The sequence below is a fragment of the Cavia porcellus genome, unplaced genomic scaffold, assembly GCF_034190915.1.
Source record: "Cavia porcellus strain 051 isolate PalLab524CR breed Dunkin Hartley unplaced genomic scaffold, mCavPor4.1 scaffold_2, whole genome shotgun sequence".
NCBI classification, from domain to species: Eukaryota; Metazoa; Chordata; class Mammalia; order Rodentia; family Caviidae; genus Cavia; species Cavia porcellus.
In genome coordinates this window covers 86,826,278-86,853,501 of record NW_026947485.1, presented here as the reverse complement: position 1 = coordinate 86,853,501, position 27,224 = coordinate 86,826,278, and the positions used below count along the sequence as shown (strand labels likewise).

Below are 27,224 nucleotides of genomic sequence, written 5' to 3'. Positions count from 1 at the left end.
GTGCCAAGTATCCATGCACAGCTGTCTACAGGAGGATCTCCTGGAATCCCAGAGGAAATTATTTAATGACGGAATGGGCTGAAAGACTGTCAAGGCCACTTCCAAAATCTGGGCTTCATGCAACCAGCTCTGATCATGAATTAAGGGAATTTAGAGGAGACAGTGATTCCTCCGCTGCTGGAAGTCACTTGCTTCTCGAAGGCACACAGGAAGCCTGGGTGAGGACACTGAACCCCAGAGGCTCACCGATAACAGCATCAACAGTACAGCAGATTATTTTTATCTGCTCATAGCAGATCAGTGTGAATTTGGTTCTGTTCACCTACTTTCTTTCCATGTGGCTTTAGAGAAGGTGCTAAGCCTTTCCAAGATCCAGGTCCTTGTTAATAAAAAGGGAAAAATATTCTCTTGCCCTTTATAGTTGTTTATTGAACACTTGCTACATACCTGCTGCAGGCACTGGGCAAACTACAATGAATAAAACATAAAAATCCTTGCCCTCCCTTGGCTTGTTTCCTGGAGCTAGTTTTAAGGATTAAATGGTATGCAATATATACAAATCCACGGTAGGCAGTGTAGAAATGATAGCTACTTTCCCTCTGGACCTTTGAGCATTTGGGAAGGAGAGGCCACCAGCCTGCATCCAAGTCACCCAGTGCTCACTCACTTGGTACAGTGGGCAGCAGTGAGCACCCAGCAAGGGTGGATCAATGCACCCCCGCAGAAGTGGCCTTGGGGCATGGAGGAGGTCAAAGGCAGTGAGGTCTGCAGGGACGCCTGCCACGGGTGCTTGCCCGCTGTGCTCTTGAAGCCACCGTAGATCCTCTTGATCTTCCTTGCCGTGACCTCAGTTCTCCCGCAGGAGTCAAATCCCAAATGCTGGATCGGGGAGCCCACTGGGCTCTGCTCTGGGTTGTCAGTGTCTGCAGGACGCAAGAAGGTAGATCATACAGCCAAGCCTCCTTCTCATCCTTGGGAAGGATCTAGCCCTAGACATGACTCTGAGTCCAGCAGCTGAGCAAATGACCAGAGCTAAGAGCCTACACTGGTGCACACAGGGTGGGCAAATTGTTGGTATACATTGATATTTGTTGAATATCTTAATGAATACAAAGCAAGTCTTTAGCACTAAGGATGAGGGTGCTACTTTTTCCTTCCTATTTTGAATGTGTGTGTGTGTGTGTGTTATACACAGATCTATCCCTAGCTATCCATTAATGCATGCACACACACACACACACACACACACACACACGATTCTGGAGGCTACATCAGTGCAGCGGGGGATCCCAGAAGAAGTGGAACAGGGGAGGGAAGTGTTTGCAGAGACATCTGGGATACAGAGGAGACAGCAAGTGGTGTCTGAGTGCTGCCCTGTTCCTTTCCTTGGGCTAGTAAGGAGGGAGAGATAACACTTCACTCTGGAAACCAAAGTGGACTGCTCAAAGGAGGGGGTGCTCGGGTTTGTTCCCTAATAATGGTTGGAATCAGACAAGAGCAGATGTGGAATGCAGAATTACAAACAGAGGCAACCCTAAGACCAAAGCACAGATGTGACACTTATCAGGGAGGGAACCCCACTGGCCAGAGTAGGAGGGTACATTGCTCTGAATGTGGGCACAGGCATGGGCCAGTGAGACTGGCTGTGAGGCTGCAATTCAGGCCAGTTGCACCTTGAGAGGCCACAGGAGCCTGGCAAATGTTTGATCACCACTGTACACAGAGGGCTGGCCTGCTGCCACGCACACAGTGAATGTTCGATGCACAGCTGCTGAGTACATTGACTTGGAGTCAGGAAACGAGCTTATAGTTGGTCTACCTAGCCTGAGCTGACAGAGGCATCCTGTTCAGCCCTCTGAGCAGGTAGGTAGGCTGGCACTGGGATGAGAGCTGCTAAAACAGGTCTGGAGGGAGGACAGGGTGCAGTGTCTGCCTGTGGACTATCACCTTCTCCCCAGGGGCCTGGGAATCTGTATCAGCTTACCTACAGCTGGGCAAGCTGGGACATCACAGTATTCCCACTTCACCTTTTCACTATTAGCTTTAATAAAACACCAGGGCTTCTGGTCTCCATCTGGGTTTCTAAAATGAAAATAAAACAGAAGGGGGGTTAGAGAGATGGTGAATGCTGCCTCATTGAAGGACCCTTGGATGAGAGACTACCACAACCTTGTGCTTCCCTGGGGCCACTCTTCAGTCCAGGCCTCCAACAGCTTAGCAAACCATCACCTAGAAGGCTGGTCCGAGTTTATGCGACCAAATATTAACTTTTCGAGGAGAATCCCAAGCACAGAATGGAGTTAACAGGCCTTGGTCTAGAGCTACAGGGCACTTCCAATTATTCACAGGAAAGCAAATAAGATCTCTATGGGAGACTTTCCTTGTCAGAGAAGCAAAATGACCACAAAAACACAATCAGCTCTTCTACCTGAATTCCAGGCTTGGTAATCCTCCAAGAAGAGTTGTCAGTGAGGCCTCCATAAAGACAGCTCCGTGGAGGAAGTAGTTTAAGGAGAGCACAGACTGAAGGTAACTAGTACTCAGCAAGGCAATGCCTCTTATTTGTAGAGGCAGTTTAAAGCCAGACAAAGGATCCCTGTCATTTGTATGCAAATCACCAAAATCTTTGGCCTCTGTTAGGCAATGGGAGGGAGGCTACTGAGTAGAAGGGCCTAGATGCGACAGAAGGGGAGGGGAGTAACTCTAGTTATTAACGGGAGGTCTTGGCATTATCCTGCTCATTTCTCCCATAAGGTTAAGTGGGGCCACATGGTGACTTCTGACCAATGAAATGTACATAGAAGGATAATTTTCTTTAACGCTCCATTTTTCTACTTTTTCATTCTCTTCTTGTCTTCTTGGGTATTTGAGAAACTATGGGAATATGATTCTCCTACCATCCTTCTCCCAATCCTCATGACACAGCAGCATGAGTAAGACACTTTGATTCATTTAAAGCACTGAGATCTGGGGACTGTTTGTTTCAGCAGCATAGCTTCACCCGTCCTGAGTGAGACAGTTTCCTTGACAGACTGCTAATGAGTTTCAATGATCTGTTTCCAAATAAAGCCACCAAGACTGTGTGCGGAAGGTAATCTTTACCTGCAGAAGTTGTGCTCCCCAATCCCATGGCCCTCAGCATCCTCCATAAACATGTTGTAATTCTCCTGCAAGAGGAGGTGGGAGTTCCAGTAAAGACACGTGTGCTGGTTGACTGTCCTGCTCACTCTGCCTCGGTAAGAGTAGCCATCACCAACATAGCAGTCATCAGAACCTCAGAGAGAGCAGGCAGGGACGTGAGAACTGGGAGCAATGGATACACTGTGTCCAGGAAGGCAGGTGGGTCTATCACTGGTCAGTAAATTTGGGCCTGGGTATTGATCACCTTGAGATTTCATCATGCATTTCAAGGATACTCCAGATTCAACCCAGCTTAAAAATGTGAAATATCAAATTTTAGCTTACAAAAGAACTATTAGAGGCTGGCTCGAGGCCCAGATATGCTCAGCCATATTTCATTAGCCTACACAGCATCCCGGATTATTACTTCCTTTCCCTTAGTTAGAAGGATGAGGCAATGCATGAGTCAGGGCAACTTGACTTAAGCCACAATCTGGCCACAAAACCCAAATGGAAAGGATTTCAGATGCCTCACTTGGCCATGGTTTTTGGAGAAATGGTGTCAGAGACCATACCTATTTCACAGAACCTTCCCGTGAACTGGTCAGAACAGGTGCATTTGAATCTGGATCTCCGCCTGTGGTGTGAGCAGATGCCGCCATTCTGGCAGGGATTTGGTCTGCACACCGGAAGCACTGTGAACACAGGAAGTTGGGCCAGGTTGGCTCTTCAGGAGATAAAATCTCCTCATCACCTGTGGTGATGAGGAGACATTGATGACATTTTTCTGGCATTATGCTTTCATGAAAGATGTGTCACTGAATGGAAAGACAGATGCCTCTGAGACTCTAGCAAATGTACACATGAAGCTTGAAAGTATGAAAAAACATAAATGAAGTGATAAGAATGGAAGCCATGCCTAAAAAACAAGCTATATATCAGTGGGCCACTCAATAAGAAATCACAGGAGGCATAGAAGGAATTTGGGGTGGGTCTATGTTAGGTTGTAACTTGACTCAGGCCCTTTATAGCTGTATGGCTTTAAGAAATTTAAGTTATCCTCTATGACTTTCAGTTTCTGTAACCAGAAAACTCTTTCTTGTAGAATTTTTTGGAAGATGTGAGAGAGAATATAAATCTTCAAGGACAGTGCCTGACTCACTGCAGTGACTCAAGATATGCTGATTCCCAAACTTGACCCATCTCAGGAATAGATTGGTACCTACTTCCAAGAGGAGGTGAGTTTCAAGATTAAGTCTTTTATGGATGACAATGGACAAAGATGCATCATTTCATTTTGGGCTTTCTGGGGATGATAGATGCATGAATATCCTAGTTAAAAGGATCCTTTTGGATGCTATGAAATCGTCAGATACATCCGCACTGCCACATGGTAAGATGCACAGAATCCAGGCACAAGCTAGGGCAGAGAACGTAGCAGAAAAGGGGTCTGCACCACTTACCTCTGGAACAGTCTGGACCCGTGTAAGGGTGTCGGCAGGCACAGCGGTAATAGGGAGGATTCTGGGTAATGAGACATTCGCCTGGGCCGCAGCGGTTGTTCTTGCACCTGGTTTCCACTGGAAGAGATCCACAGAGAAGTGAACAAGGAAGTACAAGAAAGTATTTGACTCACATTTTACTTCCAGTGATACCTGCACATCACAGTGTTTGGAGTAGGTGGGGCCGACCTAACCCGGGGCCCTGTCCATGGTTCTGAAACACCTGTCATCCAAAAACAAGGTTTCTCTTATCCCGGGATCCTGAGCGATGGCTTCCTGTGTGTCCTTTGTTGCTCATAGACTGACTGTATGTCTCCATCTTAACAAAAACTCAGTTAAATGTGTGTGATTTCAACAAAAAGAGGAAATTTTGATCTCGCCATCGTATCACGACTTATTTTTACAACTTTGTCATTCCTTTGGTAAGCTGAGGGATGAACTCAATGCTGTGTTCACACACAGTGTTACTCTGAGACGATTATTAAAAAGATATAAATTTTGAAAATGACACAGAGGGAAAGAAGTCAATTATGATACTCATAAGATCCTACTCACGGCCCTCAGCCCATCACCATGGATTTCTGGAGAAATGGTGTTAGAGACCATACCTATTTGCTAGATTGGATGGGATCTGACTTCTCCCTAGGGACTCAGCCCCCCAGTTATATTCCCACTACTGTGTGTCATGGACTCACATAGTGCCAAAGAGCTTACCAAAGGCAGACCCCCTGAGGCTGGTGTCTTCAAAGAACACTGATCAGCAGTCAGGTACCAGGACTGTAATATCTACTCAACTCCTAATGAGCTGTATGAGCAATTCTGAGTCGTCTGCCTCTGTCTTGGGTTTTATGCCTTGACAACCTTTCCGCTGTCCCATCTGAGAACACTATTTCTCTGTTGTAGTTAGTCTGATCCCTCAAAATGCAAATCCCTGAGTTTGGAATACAGTACACCTTGATTATGTTCCAGGTCTATTCCCTATTAGCCTCAATCTTCTTATCTGTACAATGGGCACACTAGTCCCATCTTATAGAATTGGAAAAAGATGCAACTTTTAAAGTACTGCCTGTGACTATATCATGTATACCATGCATGTGCACTTATCATCCATACCACAGGTTCACTTGGCCCTTCCTCACCACCTGGGGTTGGGGCAGGAATGGCTTCTTATTTAATCCAAAGGAGGAGTTAATCTGGGGTTGATATACTCACCATTCTGACACCTGTTCCCAGAGAAGGGGGGCTGACATCTGCAACTGAAGGTGTCCCCGGTGATAATGCAGTTCCCACCATGTTCACAGGGATTGGACTGGCATGGATCTAAGACACACAGGCACAAAGCCCAAAAGAGGCAGCTTGTGAGAAATCCCTACTTCTCACCTACTTTTACTCTCCTGCTCCCATAGAACCAGGGCTGGGCAAAGGGGAGATGCACATCATTCTTTAAGAGCAAGTAGAGCTGAGGCTGCAGGGCCAGAGAGAGGGACTCAGGGAGAGGCTAAGAGGAGAGGCAAGGAAGAACCACTCCTGGCTTGGACGGCGCTTTCCTCGTTGAGAGACTCCTCATTTCCCTCACGAGTGTGTTTCTCCTCCCATCTCGCTGGGAGTGCATGGGGTCTGTCTCTGATGCTGAAGGCATTTCACAAGCCTGAGACCTCCCCTACTTCCAGTGCCCAGGGGTGGAGGTCAAAAGTGGGGGGAAAACCCACCCCTAATGAAACACAAGCTTTCTGAACATCAGGAGAGAAGACCAAAGGCAAGAGGGTGACAGAAGAATTGACGGTGAGGAGGAAATGACCCAGTGGCCTTCATCTTTCTTCAACTACTTGTTCAGTTAGATTTTGTCATATTTCATCTGTGCCTTTGGCTTTTCATGGCTGTCTGAATGGATCTTCCCTTGGGGAATTCTTTATCCTTCTGTTCACACGCATTGTTCTTTGGTTCAGGAACTAGGATCCCTGGGCCTGGCTCTTGTTTTGATGGTCCCTTCTGATGTTCCCCTGGTGCCCTGTATCTTGGCCCTGCCTTCTAGGCCACTTCTCACAGTTATACAGCTTTTATTTCAGCTGCCGAGCACTTTCCATGCTTTCTTCTGAATTAGGCACATGGTTTTGCTTGGACCTAGTTTCTTATTTTCCTTTCTGTTCCACTACTCCAATTAAGCAGCCACAACACAAAAACATATCTGGTAGAAGCATATGTGTGTGAGTGCACACAGCACGCACACACACACACACACACACACACACACACACACACACGTATGGTAACAATTGTGAAAACTTTCAGAAGAGCAAAGTGAGGGGAAAAACACACAGCAAAGATGAAAGGGAAGGAAAGTCTTAAATTCAAACTTGTAAATGCTACAGTTCAGTGCTCAGTGATAGCTTAGATTATTCTGTGTAATTGGATCCTAATATGAGATCAAAGTCGTGGAAATGACTCTGTCATGGTGTCAGGGGCACCTGCATGACGAGGCCTTGATTTCTTCCATGACCTTGGCTAAGTCCACTCCTTATCTGGCCTCACTCCGTTGATCTATCATTTGAGGGTGGGGTATGTGGTCTCTAAAACCTCCCAGTTCTCATGGTGTGTGTTTCTAACTGAATCAAAACCAGTCTGAATAATTTTTTTCAATGTCTATTTTTGGTGATGGCCAGAGAGGGAGAAGCCCTCGTATATGGCCACATAGACTCCCCTGAGCATGCTGCCCTCCTGTGAGCAAATGTGGTACTCACCATCTGATGCATAATACCAGTCAGGATTCTCATGGTTGACCAGCGAAGTATTGGTGTTCTCTTCCTGGATATCGTCGTCATAGCTGTAGTCATAGAAGTCAGGAGTCCAGTCTGTGTGGGTGGGAACAGTACAGAAGAAACTTACCACTATACTTAAATAAGATAGCACTTGATTTAGCTGATTGCCTTTTCTCCAAGAATTCAAAGTCTCTAAGGAGGGATCACATGTTTTTCAAGCTCTTCACAATGATGGAGATGGATAGGAAGGGTCAGGCCATGTGACTTCATTCAGAGTATACTATGATCCAGCAAGGCAGTGCTGACACTCGGCAGAGTCAAGAGCACCTGATTGAATGGGGAGAAGTCCAACCCCAACATTCTGCTGACTGTGACCTTAGAAAACCAATTACATTCTTGGTTTTTGTATCTTTGTACAAGAGGAAGAAGACAGGTTCAGAAGCTCTCCACAGTTCTACATGGGTCTTCCAGGGTCAGACCATATAGCACCTGAGCACTTCTTTGAGAGGTTTTGTGTATGATATTTCTTGATGAAACCTTATTAATCATCATAGTTTAATGAAGTGAAAGGAACCTGTCACGTTCCTTTTGATTATGGCATCAAACTACCCCCAAATTGTATTTACTGGAATTTTTCCATGTACCAGGCCCTCTGTTAAACATTTCCATGCACCATTTCATTTCTTCTTCATAGGAATCTAGGAAGTGTATGATCTGCTCTACTTGAAGCTAGATGCCTGAAGTGGAAGGGTGAGGTACTTTGCCCAAGGTCAAATGGACAATGCCCCTTAAGGTTTAGACTAAGGCAGTTGATCTCCATAGAATCACTAAATTTCAATAGGTCAATGTCAATACTCAAGTGCTTCCATTGTCGTCTTACATTGTCTTGGCTACATTTACACTTTCCTTGGAATAGAGCATCCAACCATGCTTACGGAATAAGCAGCCTACTAATTAGAACTCATCCAAGTATGACCATGAGATCCAGGGTCTTGTCTACTGAAAAAGAAACCAGTGTGTGGCATGGGCCACAACTGCAAACCTTAAGCTAATCTTGACTTTGAGAAGATTAGGTCAATGTAAGACTGGACTCAAGCTCTTCACTGTCTGGGAGTTTGGAAGATGCTGGTAACTCCAAGGCTTGTGGAGAGAAGTTTGAGAACTGAAGAAAGTTAGATGAATTTTGCACTTTCCGGCAATGAGAGTGCAGCATGTTGGTAAGTTGAAGCTGGAAGGAGGCTGTCCAGGGATGCATATGATAATGAGGCAGGGCTGGAACGCAGAGAGCAGGCTTGAAAAGGGCTCCGACAGGCCAGCTGAAGGGGTGGAGGACACACTCTACCTGTGCCTGATTATCCACCACATTATCCCACTCACCCCTCAGCCACTCTGTTACAGTCTTTATCTCTTTGGCTTTTGAAAAATCAACTTTGCACAATGGCTGCTTTATATTTCCCATTAAAAATGGAACTATCTTTTTATTTCTTTTTTGAATACGCCAACTCTGGTTCCTTGGCAAGCCTTCGCCTCATTTATCACAGTGTCAAGTCAAGACTCCCTTTGCTCGCTCATTATTTCTCCCGAGCTGCTTTTCCTCACTATGAAAATGCTCCCAGAGGAGGCCACCTTTCCAAGGATGAGGATCTAGGTTGAAGATAAGACCATTGTCTTCCTGGAGCAAATAAAGTTTCTTCTATCTAGCACACACACAAAAGAAAAAAAAACAGGGGAAGAGAGTGTGAAAATGAGGAAAAAATGTCATTCTGAGTTTGACATGAAAGATTTCAAACTGACATTTGGAAGAGACAATGAGATGATTGCATCCCTTCTTTCTTGTTTTTCCTCTGGAAAAGTTATTTGTGTTTTTCCAGCAGGTCTTTACAGATAAGCACATTTCTGGGTGCTCCTATAATTTCCCCCATCACTCCCAGAGGTGGAGGTCAGATTGTTTAATCTTGGCTACATCATTAAGAACATCTCCCCCAGAAAGAGGGGCATAAATTCTTACATATCTGGGTCTGTGTGACTTTTCCAGTGATGGGAGATGGGTGAAATGTCTGTTAGAGGATTTAAACTGGAATCTTTACTTACAAGGTCTGTTCACCTTTCAGTCAACAGTGTGACCATTAATCATGATCGATCAGCTCCCCTGGATTAAGAAATATCTAGCAAAATAATACAGCCTGCCCCTGGTTATGTCGGAGTGGGTCATGGAGCTGTGGCCTTGGATACTACATATGGTCCCTTATCCTGTTCCTCTTTGGCACTGATCTTCTGCTCTGCTTCCCCAGCCTCCATGAACTAAGCATCTTTGCTGAGCCACACTCTTCTGCTGTGAAGTTTCTGTGTTGGAGCCAGCTACCATGAACTGAAACCTCAGAAACCATAAACCAAATTAGACCTCTCCTCTTTTAAGTTGCAGATATCAGGTATTGTGTCCCAGCAAAGAGAAAGTTGACTAACACAAGCCAAGTGGGAATAAAACATATAGACTCTAAATCATACTCTTGCTATGAAAGACAGTAAGTCCTTTCTAGCACCAGGATCCCAAAACCTTAGTGGAACCCAGGCTCAGGAAGGCTCAATGGCCTTAGACCCCCCCTAGAGCAGAAGCCAAGCAACTGCAAAAGGCTGTGAAAGAATGACACAAATAAAAAAAAATCAATGACATAAAGGTCTTTTCCTTTGAGTGGCTTTGGAGTGCCCTGGAGATGCCATACTGGAGTGTCACTTGGGGTGGTTGCTTCACCTCCATATTTAAAGCTTACTTTGTTTTTTGTTTCATTTTGTTTTTTCCATTGTGCCAGCACTCTATCCTACTAGCCATGTAAGAAACTTGTCCTGTAATTTTACACACCAAATATGGGCCAAGTATCATGCCAGGTGCCAGAGATATTGGATACAGTGGAGAATTCTACAGTTATACAATTTAGAGTGGGATGTGATGTCCTCCAAAGAATGTCCAGTCCAAGTTGGATGAGGGAAGAAAGCTAGCCAAAGGGAAAGATTTAGGGGTAGTGAAGAGGTAGGGAATCCAGCTGGGGTCAAGCCCAGGCTTGGGAGCCTTGCATTCTGTGTGGAAACTGGCTTGGTTGCAGCCAGTCTGATGAGAAATACGCCTCAATTCTCTGCCTCTCAGTCCAACCTCCCACTCACTGTGTCTAGGTCAGCCTTCAACCAACACATCTGTGATGATGCGCCAGTTCTAAGCCTGGCTTTGGGAATTCTCTCCCCCTCTCTCCTCCCCTTCCTCTTTCTTCCCTTCTTTCCTGCTCCTTCTCCTTCTGCTCCTCTTCTCCATTCACCTCCTCCTTTCCCTCTCCAGTTCCCTCTCCCCGCTGTGACTGTCACATGAACAGTTTGGCCTATTTTGCAAGACCATAAGAGGACGTGTGAGGCAGCCACAGGCTCAGTGGTCCCAGCAGAGCTCACACTATGAAAAAGCTTAGTGAAGGTCAGTAAATTGAGAGGCCAGCCAAATTACCAGCTGGCTGCTGATGCACGTGGAGGTCCAGCTCTGATCAGCAGAACCTGCTCCAAACCAAAAGAACTGCCCAGCTGAACCCAACCAAGTTGCTAATCTAAAGAATTAATATCTAAATGCATGGTTAGCGATTAAAACTGCAGAGCCTGGGGTAGCGTATGATGCAATAGTCACAGCAGGTTCCGAGGGCTTGATTAACACCATGTTGCAGATAGGCTAAGCATCTTAGATATAGGAGAATTTCCTGCCCAGCTGGCTTCAGAGTTTAGGTTGGTGGCTGTATCTGAGGTGGTGCCTCTCTCCTGCTACTGGATAGTTAGCTTTTTAATAGCAAAGACTATTGGATTCTTCCCTTTGCCCCACAATGCTTAGCATGGGTCAGCTGTTGTGCTTGGCACATGGATTTTCGCCCTGTGGCTAAGCCTCCCTGCTTTCTGATTGGCTGGCACACAACCCTGTCTACCATCATGGATTCTGCTGGAAGAAGACCCAGTGGGAAATCTGGGAAAGAAGCTGCATGACATTTGGTGCATAGGCATCTAGTGAAGAAAATTCCTTATGAGCTCCATAAACAGCTACAAACTTGTCCAAGTGCCCTCCTGATTAGAAAGGGCTTGTTCCCTGGCTTGCTATCTGGTCCCATTGGCACACTGTAGAAAACCACTTAGGGTTTAAATTCAGATTATTCGAGACTTTCTCTGGCTGTAGCAAAGGAAGCACTATGAGGAAGAAATGGGTGACTGTCAGAAGCATTTTATTTTAAGAAAAAAATGCATGTGGATTTGTCTATTAGTCTGTTTCTAGAAATTACCAGGAAGAATGGTGAGAATATCCTGAATTAACCCAAATAATCATAATAATGGGTTGTTACATATTGAATACTTTTTATGTATCAGACATTAGGTAAAGTAAATATGGTTGAATGCAATCATATTTAACTTTCAAATCATTTCCTGGCATCTGTATCATTATGTCTACTCTACAGATCAAGAAAACCCAGGGCAGAAGAATGTGGTCTCCTAAACTAGGTCCACTTAACTCCAAATCTTGTTAGCCTTTTTATGAGCCAGAAACCTTTGGTGGTTTTGTGTTTCAGAGCCATCATGGGATTTTGCTTTCAGGGAGTTACACAGATTGAGAAATCTTCTTTAGTACACACTGCCAGGTCCGTGACCAGGATCACTACTAGGATCCCCGTTCAGGGTCTCTCCACAAAAGCCCAGAATTCCTGCAATGGGAACTTCGCAGCTGCTCCAGTTAAAGAGCTTGCCAGATGTGTGGAACGGAATAAAAATCTCCGGAATGTCATCCCTGTTGGCGTCATCCATCACCATGGCACAGACGGCTCCTCCAAGGGGCTCCCCCAGGCCCCAGCCCTGTCGCACTGCATTTGAGGCTTCCAATCTGGCAGCCAGAGCAAGGCCAACAGAGAGCCTCGCTGGCAGGGAGCAGGACAGCTGATGGATGGGCTCAGCCCATGGCACTGGGCAGAGCCGAGCCAGCTTTGAAGAGGCGTTTCCGCAGGCCTGCTGGCTGTGTGTTGCCTGCTTTGGGGAGCCAGGCAGAGTCTGTGCTATTTGATGGCCACATCCCCTGCTACCATCCACTAGGGACCATGAACTGGGTACCTTCTGCTCTAGCCAGGTTCTTGCCATGCACTGTCTCCAGCAAGACCAACCAAAGAGACGGCTTGCCTGTGGGCATGAGTGCATGAGCACCGGCCTCCTCACTGTGCTGCTGTCTAAAGCCAGCAGGGATCTGGCAAATTCCATCAAAGCACAAACCTCACATGTGATTAAATCAGGAGCCTGCCACGGACGCTTATACGACCTAACCTGCCTTTTGCAGGTAGGCTTGGCCACCGTCCTCCCTGCTCCACAGCTAGGGGCTAACAGAACACCTCCAGATGGTCTCTGGGGCCCAGGGGAGGCTATTCCAGAGTCCCTTCACTTGTTCACCAAATTGTCAGAAGCTATCGGCAGAGTTCTTTTAGAGCCTAGATTCCCAGGGTGCCAACTCCAAGATTCTCCACTCCGTCCTTCCTAGGGTATTTTTGAACCTGCACTTAAATATCTCTCGTGATGGGGAACTTACTACCTCCTGAGGGACCAACAACACAGTCAGATTTGACACTTTTGTTTTTAATAGATTGAAGTAAAGCTATAAACCTTATGGACATGTGGAAGGAATCCACTCCCTTTTCTGTGATCTCTGCCTTCCAGTTGTTCAGACTGTTCACTGAGCAGATCCAGGGTGTCATAAACTCATCTGAGACTTGTTTCCCAACTTTCCAGAAGACAGCTGGGAGTGTTTTGAGGTAGAGGATTCCCACAAAGCTACCTCACAGATGAGGGGTGAGTCTGCTTTTAAGGTCCCTTGAGTCCCTGTCCCCTGTGTGGCCCCACAGCTTCTGCATCCCTGTCTCCTACACAGCCCTGAGGGGCCCTTGAGTGCAGTCTCAGCCATCTGAGGGAGAGGTAGCCCTAGTAGCCCCTGGAGAGGGTCTCTTCCTGTAGCCACGTGCAGCAGGGCTGTGGCCACCAGCAAGGGTGACCCTCTCAATCTGGCCCTTCTGGAAACTGACTGAATATTATTGAATACTCTCATTCCCGCTGGAGAAAGATGCAGATTCTCTCAGAAGCCCACAGGCCGCACTTCCAGTGTTTTGTTCCATAGCCTGAGCACATAGAGTACGACAAAGACTTGGCCTCGTGTCCTCTGAGCCTCTATCAGTCTCTGCCATCCATCAATTTGCTGCTGGGAGCACTGACTGCCAACTGCACTTGGCCCAGCCACCACCAAATAAATCCTCCATCAGAGCCGAGACATGGCCAGAGCCTCCCTTGCCAACCTCTCGTCCTCTGTGGTGAGCAGCCAGGGCCTCCCCTGGGGGATTCAGCCTCTGGCCAAATGGAACAGTAGATGGAGTTTCTTCCCTGGGACTCCAAGCCTCCAGGAGAGCCCGGGTTCCCCATTGGGTAGGGGAAACCTTGAGCCTCAGACAGAGACAATGGTGGGAGTGTTGGTGGGTGCCATCACCTGGCCCAAGTCCCCCCTGAGCTGCCTGCCACATGTCCGGGCTCCCCCCGGGAGTGGAGCATGTGTGTAGATGCCAGGCCGACATCCTTGCTTTCCCTTGTCAACTCATCTCAGCACTCACACCCTGTGCAGCCAGGAGCAAGTTGCTGCTCCTCTTTGAGGCTCCGTCCCTGTCTCTGTAAAACTGAAGAACTTACCTACATCAGCACTCCTCCTCTGGGGGGACTGAGAAGCCATGAGGGAATCATGTCAGGTGTCGTGCCACCTTTCCAAGTGCGTGCTCCCAAAGGGGCTGTGACATTTCTAAGCCAGTTCAACCCTGAGGTTCCACCAGTACTTCCCTGCTTGGGACCTTCCTGCAGCCCAGAACCAGTCCATGGTGGGTACGAAGCTCTGGGGTGATCAGCACACTCACCTGGGTCCAGGTCATCGGGCAACGGCTTCAAGAAGAACTGAAAAACAAAGTGACACAGAGCAGAGCACCGTGAGTCTGGCAGGACCTGAGCAGCTGTGAGCCAGAGAGGACCGCATCCCGGGCATCGAGTGCTGAGTGTTTTCAGGATTGAATCGCTTGCCACACCGGGAAACAAGCTGCCCAGGACCTCTGTCCTTGTCAGTTAGGTGGTCAGACCTCTCTCTGCATGATGGCATTGGTGCCCGATGTTCTTACAACAACCCTCTTAGCCTTACTCAGGAGGAGAAAATGCAGACTCAGATGTCACAGAATTATGATCAGATTAGGATTTATGCTCAAGTCACAGTGATTTCTTGGGAGTGACAGCCCTCCTCTACATTGGAAAGAAATGAATGCTTATATCTCTTCAGGACTTCCCACTGGAAGGTCTTGGAATAAAATGCAAACACCTGCCGTGACCTACAGACCTCCTCCCACATCTCCACCATCCCACTGCTCTGTACTTAGCTCCAGCATGTCTGGTTTCAAAATGGTGCCAGCTAAGCCCCCTTTCCCCGGTCCTTTGTACCGACCCTTCCCTCTGCCTGGGCCTCTTCCATGACTTTCTCTAGGTCTCAGTTTAAATGTCACCTTCCTGAAAGGCCTTTCTGTAAATGCCCTAGCAGTATAACACCCCAACCCCCACATGTGGTTTATGCACCTGCTCATTGCCTCCATGGTCTTTATTACAGTACACTCTTTTATATTTATTGACATGTTCTCTGTCTGTCACATCGGACCTTGCCATCCAGAAAGGCAAGTAGCTTGTCTGGTTTATCAGTGATGAATAACTCAATACTTACTTAGCACAGTACTTGGGACCTGTCATTCCTCAAAAAGTTTTTGCTCAATAAATAAATAATGGCATGAAAACTTCCTTTTAGCATACAGCACTTAGCAGGAAAAGAAAGTGTTGCTTATCTAATAACTTGGATATATTCTTTCACTTACATCATAGATCAGCACGCTAAGGCCCTTGGGAAAACCCTACCAGATGTGTTTTAATAAAGTTTTATTGGAAAACAGTCAGGCTCATTTGTTTACATATTTTTCTATAGCTGCTTTGGTGCTACAATAGAAGAGTTGTGACAGAGGAAATGTATCTAAAAAATGTACTATCTGGCACTTTCCAGACAAAGCCTGCTGACCTCTGTTGTAGAAAGTGACAGTTTTATCACTTGACAGCTTTTCCTTTGGGGATTGGCTGTGGAGAACTGAGCTTTATGCAATGCATCTTCATGGTATCCACATAAATCGTGGAGTTTGATATGGTTGTTTCTTTATCTTCGGTGGAAGTTTTAATTTTCTGTTTTACTGTGGGATTCGTTGAGCAGTTTGAGAAAGTAGGCAGGTGGTAAGTTAGAAAAAAGATAGAAAAAGTGCACCTGATATGATATACTGAGCACATGACATCAATAAATAACACTTGACAAAAAATATATATTTTAATCTACTCGTTCTGGGTATAGTGGTACACATCTGTAACCCCAGGAACTGGGAGACTGAGTCAAGAAAGTTGTCATGAGTTTGAGGCCAACCTGGGCTACATAATAGTTCAAGGTCAGCCTGACCTGTGTAGTGAGACCTTGTCCCCTACTCCACCCCCATTCCCCCCCACCCAAAAAAAAGCTTCTCATGAGTCAGATCCAATCTGGGAGACCCAAATCATGGTCATTTCACAAAACAATTAGCCTGACTCTACAAAAATGCCAGTGTCATAAAAGACTGAATTTTGTTTTTGTTTTTTTTTTTGTACCGGGGATCAAACTCACGACTATGCACTTGCAAAGCAGATGCTTATGCCGCTGAGCTAAACCCCCAGATGAACTTTATTAAAAGACATATGGGCCAGGAATTTAAATGCAAGGTCATAAGTTTGATCCCTGGTACCAAAAAAATAAAAGAGAGAGAGAGAGAGAGAGAGAGAGAGAGAGAGAAGAGAGAGACATAACAAATTGATACAAGGGGACTATTGAGACAATTTGGAGATGTAAATATAAATTTTTGTTAGGTAATGTTGATTTTTTTGACAGTGGATAATGGGATTGTAGCTGTACAGGAAAATGTGCTTACTCTTCTTTTTCCCCAGTACTGGTTATTTGGGAATTTCATATGGATTACTCTACCACTGAGGTATAGCCCAGGTCCTTGTTTTGTATACTGAGACAGAATGGCCTCAAATTTTCTGTGCTCCTGCCTCAGCTTCCCCTGAGTAGCTGAAAGTACAGGTCTGTATCAGTACACCAGCATAAGTGAGCTTATTATTAGGAGATGCTCACTGAAATGTAAGATGATATCTGGTCTCTTTCTCCAAGCAACTCAGCAAATAAAACCACAGATGCTCACACAGGCAACAAGAGCGATCACACAGGTAGCAAAATACTAACAATCATTCTTCTATCTACCTGGATAAAAATGTTCATTGCCTTATTTTTTCTATTTTTCTGTAAGTTTGGAAAATTACTCCAAAAGTTGAGAGAGGAGAAACAGGTGCCAAAAAGGAGGAGTACATTTGTTTTCTGGAACTAGGTCTCTCTCTACCTCACAGGTCCGCAGCCCAGTTTCTACAGGGAACAGACAGGAGATAGGTGTTTGGTTTGCGGGGGAAGGTGTGTCAGTGAATAGAGGGGGCTTTACTGAAAAGGGGCGTTTGGGTCTCGGGGGCCAGGAATCCAGGGCATAGGGTTCTTGAACAAGGAGCACCTGCTGCGGACTCTGGGTGCACAGTGTCCAGGTGCAGAGCTAGGCTTCTTTCTCTGAATTCTGGTATTTTAGTTGGGTAGATGGCCAGGGCAGGTGAGAGGACCCTGGGTACACCTTTCTCAGGACCTGGAGGAGAAGGGCCGTTCAGGGCCTGCACACCAGGACAGAGCCAAATCTTGGCTCTCCTTGGGCCTGAGTGGCCAGGTGTCATGCTCCCCAAGGCCAGCAGGTGGCACATGTGCCCTTCCTAGGAAAGGATGCTGGAAGCGAACCCAACCCAAGAAGCCAGAACTTCCAGGGGAAGCCGACCTGGGTAGCCAGCCCTGCCTGGTTATGTGGCACCCACAGAGAGGCCGCTGTGCATGGTGGAGGCTGGGGGCCGTGTGGGAAAGGCCTGGGCGATGCACAGGTGAGAGAAGGGACACAATCGGACTTCCTTTCATCTTCTCATTCCACTGTTTTCCAGAGAGGCAGTAAAATCACAGAAAAACTCTCACTCCTGAAACTTGCAATCCAGAAGATTAATGTAGGATGAGGAGAAGGAGGAGACTAAGAAGGAGAAAGGATGAGAGCCATGAGCTCGGTTGACGATCATTAAGAGCTAACAGTGAGCCAGACTGTGCGGAGATGTTTTATGTGCATTTTGTCTTACTTATTGCACTATAATTATGTCCATTTTAGAGGTGAGAAAACTGAGGTTTGCCAAGACAAAGTTGTCCACATTAACATAGTTCATCAATGCTGGAGCTGGACTATACCAGACTGTATCAATCTTCTGTTAGCGTCCTGCCTTAGTCAGGTTTACTCTCAGGACTGAGGGAGCCGTGGCCTGTGTACGCTGCAATAAAGGGATGGCGGAAAAAGAAACAGAAGAATCCTTAACTCTGAAAGAAGCCGGTGTTAAGCCAGGCTGAGAAGTCAGGGCCCCTGTTCGTAGGCAGTGCTAGGTAAAACCTGTCCACACTGGCTCAGGCTTGGCAGGCCATAGAGAGGGCCATCTGAGCCCTGGCCAGCCTGCATCTCAGTGGACATCTCCACCCAGATCAAAAGGCACACACAGTGCTGTGTGTTTCTCCAACTGCTCCCATTCCAATTTCAGTGATCCCAGATCCTTTCAGAGACCTGGGCATGGGAGATTCTCACACACGGAGAGGTGGGCTCTGCAGTGAGTTTAGCAGGACCACTCTGGACACACTTGCTATTCCCTCCACCTGTGCTTGGCCTTTATCGGTGGATCCATGGCTCGGGGCCCTGACCTTCCCAAGGCCAGGGGCAGGCCCTTGACAATGTTAGATTCCTTTCATCCACCACCAAGTTTATCTCAGGTCTGGTGTGCTCTGCGAAATGGTTAGTAACAAACAGAGGGACAGATCTGAGCCTTAATGATTTACTGCGTAATTTTTCTGGGGGCTAGGGGTTATTGGATCTGATCTATTTTGTTCTATCTCTAATCTGTGATGATTCCTTTTCTTTTTTTTTTAATCAGTACCAGGGATCGAACTCACAACTGCCTGCTTGCGTTTATGCTGGCGCTTACGCCACTGAGAAAGAAATGTTTTCTGGAACTAGGTCTCTCTCTACCTCACAGTTCCGCAGCCCAGTTTCTACAGGGAACAGACAGGAGACAGGTGTTTGGTTTGGGGGGAGGGTGTGTCAGTGAATAGAGGGGGCTTTGCTGAAAAGGAGTGTCCAGAGCTAAATCCCCAGCCCCAATCCGGTGAGACTTCAACCCAGGTTCTTCTCTGCCTTATTTCTAAACTTTCTGGCAAATAAAACAAAAAGGCTGAGGCTGGAACTCTGAGTTGATGGCTCCAGAGTTACAAATAGTTGACAGACAACGTTCTCAGACAATTGGGATACAGCGGAGGGTATGATGGGCGAGAGCTGTCCACCAGGCTGGAGGGTCAGCTCAGATGAACCAAGACAGGGAAGTCTTTCTCCTGGCAGATACAAAGTTCGGACTCTGATCCCAGCCGTCCTTCCTCCATGGCTGTTCTACCAGGCCGTTGGTGGACACCGCCTGCTGCAGGGAAAGATTATATCGTGTCCAAGGGCAGAGGGCTAGAGAGAGCTGTGTGCCTTGGCCAAGCTGGGCTGGACTGCAGGGCTGGAAGGCATGGACAGGGTGAGTGCACAAAGTTCAGCAGTGCCAGTCCCACTGTGGGCCCAGCTCCAGGCTAGAGCAAATGGCAGAGGTGGTCGAGGACAGTGGTGGCCAGTGTGCAGGCCATCCCATGAATTCCTACTGTCTTGCTCCTGTTGGGACAATCAGCGCTCTACATTTTTGTAGTAGGTGTGAAGTGGTGCCAGCTCACACTGAGGTATTTTATATGGCACTAGAGATTGAATCCAGGGCTTTCATGCTAAATTATACCCCCAGCCTCTTTCTTATATATGCTTTGGAAAATTTTGGGACAGTGTCTTGCTAAGTCGGTAAGTTGCCCAGACTGGGCTCAAACTTGCCAGCTTCCTGCCTCAGCTTCCTAAAGTGCTGAGATTACAGGTATGCACCCGACACTTTGCTCCCAGCCATTTTCACTCCTGAGGAATCTTTCCCTCCTCATTCTAGCACTCAGGGTGTGGACTGCCTCAGGATTGGCAGGCTCTGTGGCTGTGCCTTACCCTGGGTTCAGGGGAGGAGGAAAAGCCTTCTCCTGGATGCACAGGAGAAGGCACGGGTGGTGGTCCCTGGCGGTGATTCTTTTACTGAGTTCCTGAGTAGAGTTGTCCATAGACAGGAGCTGGCCTGAGACCTTTCATCTACAAAGGAGGAAGGGGAGGGCTGGTGACGAGGCTTGCATAGGGACCTGAGCACACAGGGTAGTGAGAGACTGGAGCCCAGGACTCCTGGCTCTGACACCAATCACTTGTGCCTGGCTCAGAGGGACTCTGTGTAGCTGTCCTACTCAAAAGCCCAGGGCTGGTCCACTCAGACCCCTGCCCAGTCATCCAAGGGCTGGCAGCAGCTTCCTATGACAGGGACATGGAAACATAGGCTAGGAGAGGAGGCCTGGATCAATTGTATAGTGGAGCTTCTATAGGGCTGGCTGGCCCATAATATGCATTTTCAGCCAGTGCTAGGTGACCTTGGCCTTGGCTACACCTGGATTACACCAAGATCTCTTAGGCACAAAGATCCTAGCCAAGGATCCTCGGCTCAGCTTTGCTCCTGTGCTGTGTTAAATTGCCCTATGCCTCCACTTCCTCAATCACACAAATCAGAAGTTCCTTACCCAGTCTGACATTTGCCTGGAGGATGTTTGCCTCCTCGGGAGTGCATTGCATTTGCTGTGGATCCCTCTTTGTTTGTGCATTTGGAGAAAGTTGCACAAATGGTCACCCTAGGTACTTGGGTGCTATATATTTGAGTAGGAGGTGCTGGAGTTTGAAGGTCAGGAAGTGAGGTCATCTAGGGCCAACAAGGGAGAGACACAGACCCTCATTTTTGGATGTGATAGTGCATGGGGAAACCCTTTGAAAAGGCCAATAACAAGACAAAACAAAAGACTGGGCCAGGGCTGAGGCCATATTAATCTTGGCCAGGTGGCCTCAGCAAATAGCCCAGGGCTTCAGCAAGGTGAGTGCTCACTGCTGGGAACCAGCTCTACCGTGGAAGCTACACACACTTCCCTACTTCTCACACAGTGAGTGGCGGTGGGCCACTGTGGTACCTGAGTTCCTACAGGTAGTACCTGGCCAGAGCCTGAAACACCGTCAATGGTGTGAGAGTGATTTTCCCTTCTCAAGTTCATTGTCACCCCCTCAGTCCTGCCACAGGGTGGCGCCAGTCCCTCTCCATCCTCCACTGCTCATTGCTTTCCCCTCTAGCAAGAAGTCATCTTCAGGCTCTGAGTGCCAGCCCCAGGCCAGCAGCTAGCAAGAATTCAGTGACACCACTTCGCTTTCTTTGATTCTTCATGGATAGGAGAGACACTTCCTTTAAAAATAAATCAGTGTAGGCAGAGACAAGGTGCTTCTATTTAATCAAAGTATAAAGAAACTAGTTTGGGCTGTGGCAAATTTCCTAAAGATGGATTCATTCTTCTTAACAAATTGTTTAGTTACTGGCAAGACTTAACCTTTTACTGTCTGGGAGTAGAGCTTTAGGGGAAGGGCAGGATCTTCAGTGGGACCAACGTCATCTGCTGTGAGAAGCTGGATCCTCAGGCCACCACTCAGCTTGACACCCCTGGTCCACACTGGATAGTTGGGCTGTCTTTGAGCTGGGCCTTGCATGATGGTCTAACTGGGGTAGTTACATGCAGCGAAGCTGGTATGGGCCAATTGGGTTTGCCTGGGTGATGTTTTAGGAAGATTATTTAACTTCTCTGTAGCTTAGTTTTTTTGTTTTGTTTTGTTTTCTATCTGTGAAAAGACAGTGACACTGGTGCTCATCTCAGGCTGCTGCAAAGCTCAAATGAGAAAATTAAACATGAAGCATGTGGTAAAGACTTGACAAATGGCCGCTGCTATTACTGTTATTAGCCATTATTGTCAATGAGTTTGGAATTTTCTTTCTCTTTCCTTTCTTTCTTTTTTTTCCCCCTAAATGCTTGAGTGCAACCTGGGGGAGGGGCAGAGGCAAGAGAACCAGCCCAGCACAAAGTCTCCTGGAACGTGTCTGGTCACAGGCACGTCACAGCCCCCCTAACCCCCACCATTTTCCCTGGGATCTTGGCCAAGCCCTAAGCCAGGAAACCTTGTTATATTAATTATGAAGAAAAAGCATGTTTTATTTAAAATGCTGGCTGCCGAATATTCTGCCATGCTGTTTCTCTGTGACAGCAGAATTGCTTTTGCGTTTAGGAAACCCTAATGAATTTAGAATATAAATATATCTGTGCTTATACACACAGGCGATTTCCCGCGACCTGATTTCCCTAAATACCAGGGTACACTGCCAAAGCTAATGAGTTGGACTCATGCTTAGGCTCAGTTTTTAAAAAAAAAAAAATTATGAGAAGTTGCAGTTAAATTTGATCCCTATGTTTTACAGAAGATTCTGTAGATTAGAGCAAAAGGGAGAGAAACACCTTCTCTCCTCTCCTCAGCTGGAAGGAGACTGATGTTCTGGGGCCTGGAAGCCCTACGGAAGATGGCTCACATCTTCCCATACAAGGCCTTGGCCCTGGGGCCCATGTGGATTTAGGTGCTTGAATTGATTAGATGCTGAGACTGCTCATTTGCCCATCCTTAACCAACTCCAGTAGGTACTTCCACAGCACTTCTGGAGATAGCACATAAGTGTGCAGTATCTCTCTGTCTCTGTGTTTGTCTTCCTCCTTGAGGGAACCAGAAAGCCCATGTACAGCAGTACAGTGGGAAGGGTGCAAAGGGTGGTGGGATCACAGCATCTGAGAGACTCAAATTTCTTCTGATAACAGAGCTCTAGCTACTCACCTCACAGTACTGTGCAAGATTATGTGAGCCTGGTGTGACCAGAATGTCTGATTTAAAAAAAAAAAAAATTAGCCAGGGGTTTAGCTCAGCAGCATAAGTGCCTGCCTGGCAAGCTCGAGGTTGTGAGTTCGATCCCCGGTACAAAAAACAAAACAAAACTAAACTAAAAATGCTTGGACATCTATATCTTTGAGTGAAATAGTCTGATTTCTAAATGCTGCCCAGCAACTGAAAGAAAGCTAAACCACTCTGCAGGCTGACCTGCCTGCTGATAAAGCCCAGTCTGTACGCAGGGTAAAATCTACCCTGCCAAACGGCAACCTCTGGCCTCTACAACCATTTCTTGCAGCTGTCTACCTGGCAAGATTCTAGGATCTAAAAGGCCCAGAGTTGCAAGCATACAAGCATTTTAACTGCGAGGTGTCTCTGTTTGGGGAAGCAGTCCCTGCCCCTTCCTGGGGATGGGCCAAGATAAGCAGGACAGGCCTAATGAGCACTGTCTTTTGGATTCGAACCCTAGGAGCAGTCAAATTCCATTGCAGCTACCCAGCATGCCCCAAGTCACTGTAAGAACCACAGCAGGGGTGATTTCTAAGGCAGTCTCCATCTTTGTCATAGTAGCTTCCTATGATGGACAAGGAGTTGGACAGACCAGTGCTCTGGTTCTGGCCAGAGAGTTAATTTAGCATCTCTGGGCTGGTTTTTAATTCAGAAAGTAGGGCTAACAACACACAGCTGTGTTGGAGGCAGGTGTTAAAACCGATCAATAGGAAAAACCTATGTAGACCAAAAGAGAAAGATATATGAGGGAAGCCCCGGAGTTGACAGCAATGATATTAGACCCATATCTCTTTGATCAGTGCACTGGTAGGTATATAAAAATCTAAGTTAAACAGTGATCCCAGAATGCAGTCAGTGTAATATTTGCTGCATGATCTGAATTCATGGGAGACCACCTGGTGTCTCACCCATGGAGAACCATCACAGATCCTAGAACTGCCTATCTTCAGAATTTCAGAGGCATGGGGAGCTAACAACATCCTACCAGCAAATACGGCCCTGGTCTGAGCCTCCTGTGCTCACCAGCAGGAGCATGGCCCCAATATAGACCAAGGACATCTCATGCTGAACCAGGGCCCCAGGCTTATTGCCTATAGCTCAGCTTTGCAACTTCCAAGCTATATGACTTGGGGTCAAGTTATCCAGCTCCATCTCTATAACATGGGAACAGGAATAGTACCCACTGCTACAGGTCCTGCAGGAGATGAACCAATCTAGAGAAAGCTCCTGGCTAGCACTCAGGACTTTTCGTTATGTGGTAGCAGGTGGTTATTATTTTTAACTACATCTGGCTATGTGGTTTCTGTCTCTTGATGATGTCCCAAATTCTCCAAAGCATCTGAGTGACTTGGCCACTTTCCCCTGGATGCCTCTGTGCAGGCCTGTGGCATGTGAGCTGCCTCCCGACCACCTGTCTGGCACACATCTGGAGAAGAAAACATTCCAAAGCCCCGAATCCTCTCTTTGGAATTGACTAAGCTCATTGCCTGAAGGCTATCTCTCATATTTTCTCTTTTATCCATTATTGACTTATAATTTCATTGCTAACCCTAAAAATTCACCGGGGCTTGCAATAAAGGGATTTTTCGGGACCATTATCCTTTTGTGAACTTCAAACAGACTGCATCAACCCTTCTCCTTGGCTGCAAACTTTAGGCTTAATTCCTTCCGACTGGTACTTTCTGTGGACCTCTCATGGGCCTCCCGTAATTCCTACATCCTTTCTCCAGACCTGTGGGATTTCTGCTACGTCTCAGTCCCAGCCAGCCAACAAACAATCAGGTGATGCAGGGAGCCTAAGTACAATCCATAATCTCAGCTACCAGCCATACACAAGTCATGATTTGAAAAGAAAACCCTTCGTGAAGTGAATTACTTGGCAGCTCACTGTGTGGCTAAGAAAGTGTCTGAGAAGTTTACTGAAAGAGGAGGAGGAGCTGTTGTCTTAAAGACATGCTAATGAGAAAACCTGTAATTCAATCCACTCCCTTCAGGAAGCACTCTATGAAGGAAACGACACACAGGCTCTTAATAAGCCACAGAGGCTATGGCTGCTGCTGCAGTTCTCACCCTGCCCGCTTTCTTCCTCCATCTCCTCCACAAAAGGGAGTGTTCTCTGATTTCTGTTTTAACAGAGAAGTTGTATTCATTCTGGAAATTTATAGGAAAAGAGTTAACATTTATCGGAAGTCGCATGCATGATCTCATCTAATTGTGACCTTCCCAAATCTGTGAGAGATTAGCGCTTGGTTTGCGAGGACACTGAGGCTCAGGGGGATCATGTTACTGGCCCAATATTCCATAGCTACAGTGCGGCCAAGCTGAGATTGGAGTCCTGCATCCAAGGCCCTTGCTCAGGCCTCAGCCACAGCCCGTAATGGGACTACCAGGAGGCGCAGTGTTTGCTTAAGGCCCTCTTTTCCCCATCCACACAGATCAAGCTGACACTTGGACCTCAGGAGCACACAGAAGAGGCCCACTCATCTCACCTCAAAGATCTTCAGTCCTCTACTCAAGACCCAGTAATGCCATTTCCCTTCCCTGCTAGCCACAACCCCTCCTTGGGCTCCTGCTCACTCTCTCTCCCCCATTTAGTCCACTATGGTAGTGAAAAATTGAGAAGAAACATTCTCCTTAAATCTAATCCATCTAAGCAAATCCTTTGTCAGGTCACTGACAGCCAGAAAGATTCCCCTGTAAGGTCAAGCATGAGAGATCTTACCCTTGAGTGAGGCCCAGATGGCTGGAAAATTATCTGTGTGTATGTTAGCACCAGCACATAGGTCTATTCTTCTGGGGAAAGAGTTTATGGCTTTCAAAGCCTTCTAAAGGGGTCTCTGAGATGTATGCCAGATTAGAACCCATAGAGGAGGGGGTTTTCTTTAACTAGGCTTCTTGTTCAGGAGTGTTGTGCAGGCTCTGCCCCCAGAGGGTTCGAGCCTGATGAATGTCACCAAGAAACTGGCTGATAGACAACAGCTCAAGCCACAGGCCCACGTGTGATCTCATAGACAGGAAGTCTCAGTATGGCAATCTGCCTTTCACAACTCAAGTGTCACCTGCCCCCAATCTAGCTGAGTGGTCTTCCTAACAACCTCAGGGTCTCCATTCACAGGTCTTTGAAAAGCACACTTACCCCAGCTGCAAACTTTTCCATCAGGACAACTAACAGCAGAACCTGGAGCTCAGACATCCTGGCAAACATCATGGCAGTTTGAGGGTTTGAGGCCTCCCTGTTCGCTTTCAATGTAATTTCTTTTGTTATCTCTGCCTTTGAGGGGTGGGGGTCAGTCTCTGAGGATTCAGGAACAAATGAAGAGGATGCAAATTATTAACTAGGCATCAAATACTGTTTAATGTTTAATGTTTTGCAAACCAACTATCTTGATTAAACAAATGGTAACTTTGGGGCTGGGCTGAGTCACGGGGGTAGCTTCTCTCGAAGACAGTCTCCAAAGTGTGGCCAAATAAAGGTGCATGGTGTGTGTGTGTGTGTGTGTGTGTGTGTGTGCTGTGGGTTCAGTGCAGAGGGCCTGAGGGTGCACTCAGCCACAAGATGAAAGGAGAGGCACCTGCCATGGGCTCCTGCCATTCCTCATTTGGGGAGAATGTCCATAGATTTCTGATTCATCAAATCTCAAACAGAATTACAGTATAGATGGGCTTCTAATAACATCACACTTTATATTCATGAAAGATAAATTAAAGGATGCAAAACTGCTATTGACAAACATTGATTCTAGGCCCTTTGAAGTGTTGCCTACAGTTCCTTGTTGGCTTCAAAAGTTCTCTTTTAAATCTCATTACGTAAGGTTTTTACTTTTTAATTATTTTCCTCCTTTCATTGGAGTCTTTCTTTGATCAATGGGAGGGAAAAAACATGATGCTTAAATTTCAGGACAATTGTTCCTCATTTAGTTACACAGGTCACAGGTAGGGCTATGTAAAGCAGCAATTACCTATTAAACATGGGTTCTGGTGGATACAACTGATCTCTTTAATAACATGGTCTTGAGCTCCTATAAACACCTGACCACCACAGTAATGTGGGTGCCAGGAATCTTCCAGACTTGAGTCCTAGACACAGGTCCTCAGTGCTGCCAACACTTGATCCAATTAACTGTGCCATTGTCCATCTCTATCTTCCTCCGCCATCCTCATCTGGCACTATACAGAGTCCAAGATTTCCCAAGTGGAGGCAAGGAACCATGACTCACCCCACCCATGGGACAGGTTGCAGGTTCACTGATTTCCTTCACGGAGAAAGGATTTTTAGAACACGTCGCCAAGAATATAAAGAGCTTTGTTAGGTAGAAGTTTAAAAGTATACTCTCAAAAAAATAATGTGGGCCCTCCAGAGGAAGAGAGATGCCCTTGTTGTTTGGAGCTGGGTGTTATGGTTTGTGTACAAATGTCCCCCTAAAACCTCATGCAGTCATGAGGGCAGGCTTCTAGTTTGTGACTGATTCATGGCCCATTGCTGGGATTATGGATGCGAGTGCTACACCCAAGTGGGTGTGGCTTACACACAATGTAAGGAACAGAAAAAGTCTTCTTGCATTCTCCTTTCTTTCGGTTCTTGTTGCTTTTGCTGCGATGAACTGTTGCCCTGTGCCATGCCACTTTGCCTTGGAACCAGCTGATTATAGACTGAAACTTCCACAAATGGTGAGTTAAATAAATCTTTCCCTCCTTAATTTTGGGTG

At 46.7% G+C, this 27,224-nt stretch overlaps 1 protein-coding gene across 2 annotated transcripts in view; it reads right to left on the bottom strand.

Annotated features, from left to right (window-relative positions):
- Habp2 (hyaluronan binding protein 2) overlaps positions 1-25,819 on the bottom strand; it is a 32,853-nt gene extending 7,034 nt beyond the window's left edge. For both annotated transcript variants that reach the window (XM_063244760.1, XM_013158399.2), the window contains exons 1-9: positions 25,655-25,819; positions 14,317-14,353; positions 7,361-7,471; positions 5,835-5,942; positions 4,584-4,700; positions 3,696-3,815; positions 3,103-3,274; positions 1,985-2,082; positions 668-923 (exon numbers count right to left, since the gene is read on the bottom strand). In XM_063244760.1, coding sequence (XP_063100830.1) covers positions 668-923; positions 1,985-2,082; positions 3,103-3,274; positions 3,696-3,815; positions 4,584-4,700; positions 5,835-5,942; positions 7,361-7,471; positions 14,317-14,353; positions 25,655-25,726 — 1,091 coding nt within the window. In that variant the 5' untranslated portion in view covers positions 25,727-25,819. The remainder of the gene's footprint in view (positions 1-667; positions 924-1,984; positions 2,083-3,102; positions 3,275-3,695; positions 3,816-4,583; positions 4,701-5,834; positions 5,943-7,360; positions 7,472-14,316; positions 14,354-25,654) is intronic.
- Positions 25,820-27,224: the final 1,405 nt, after the last annotated feature.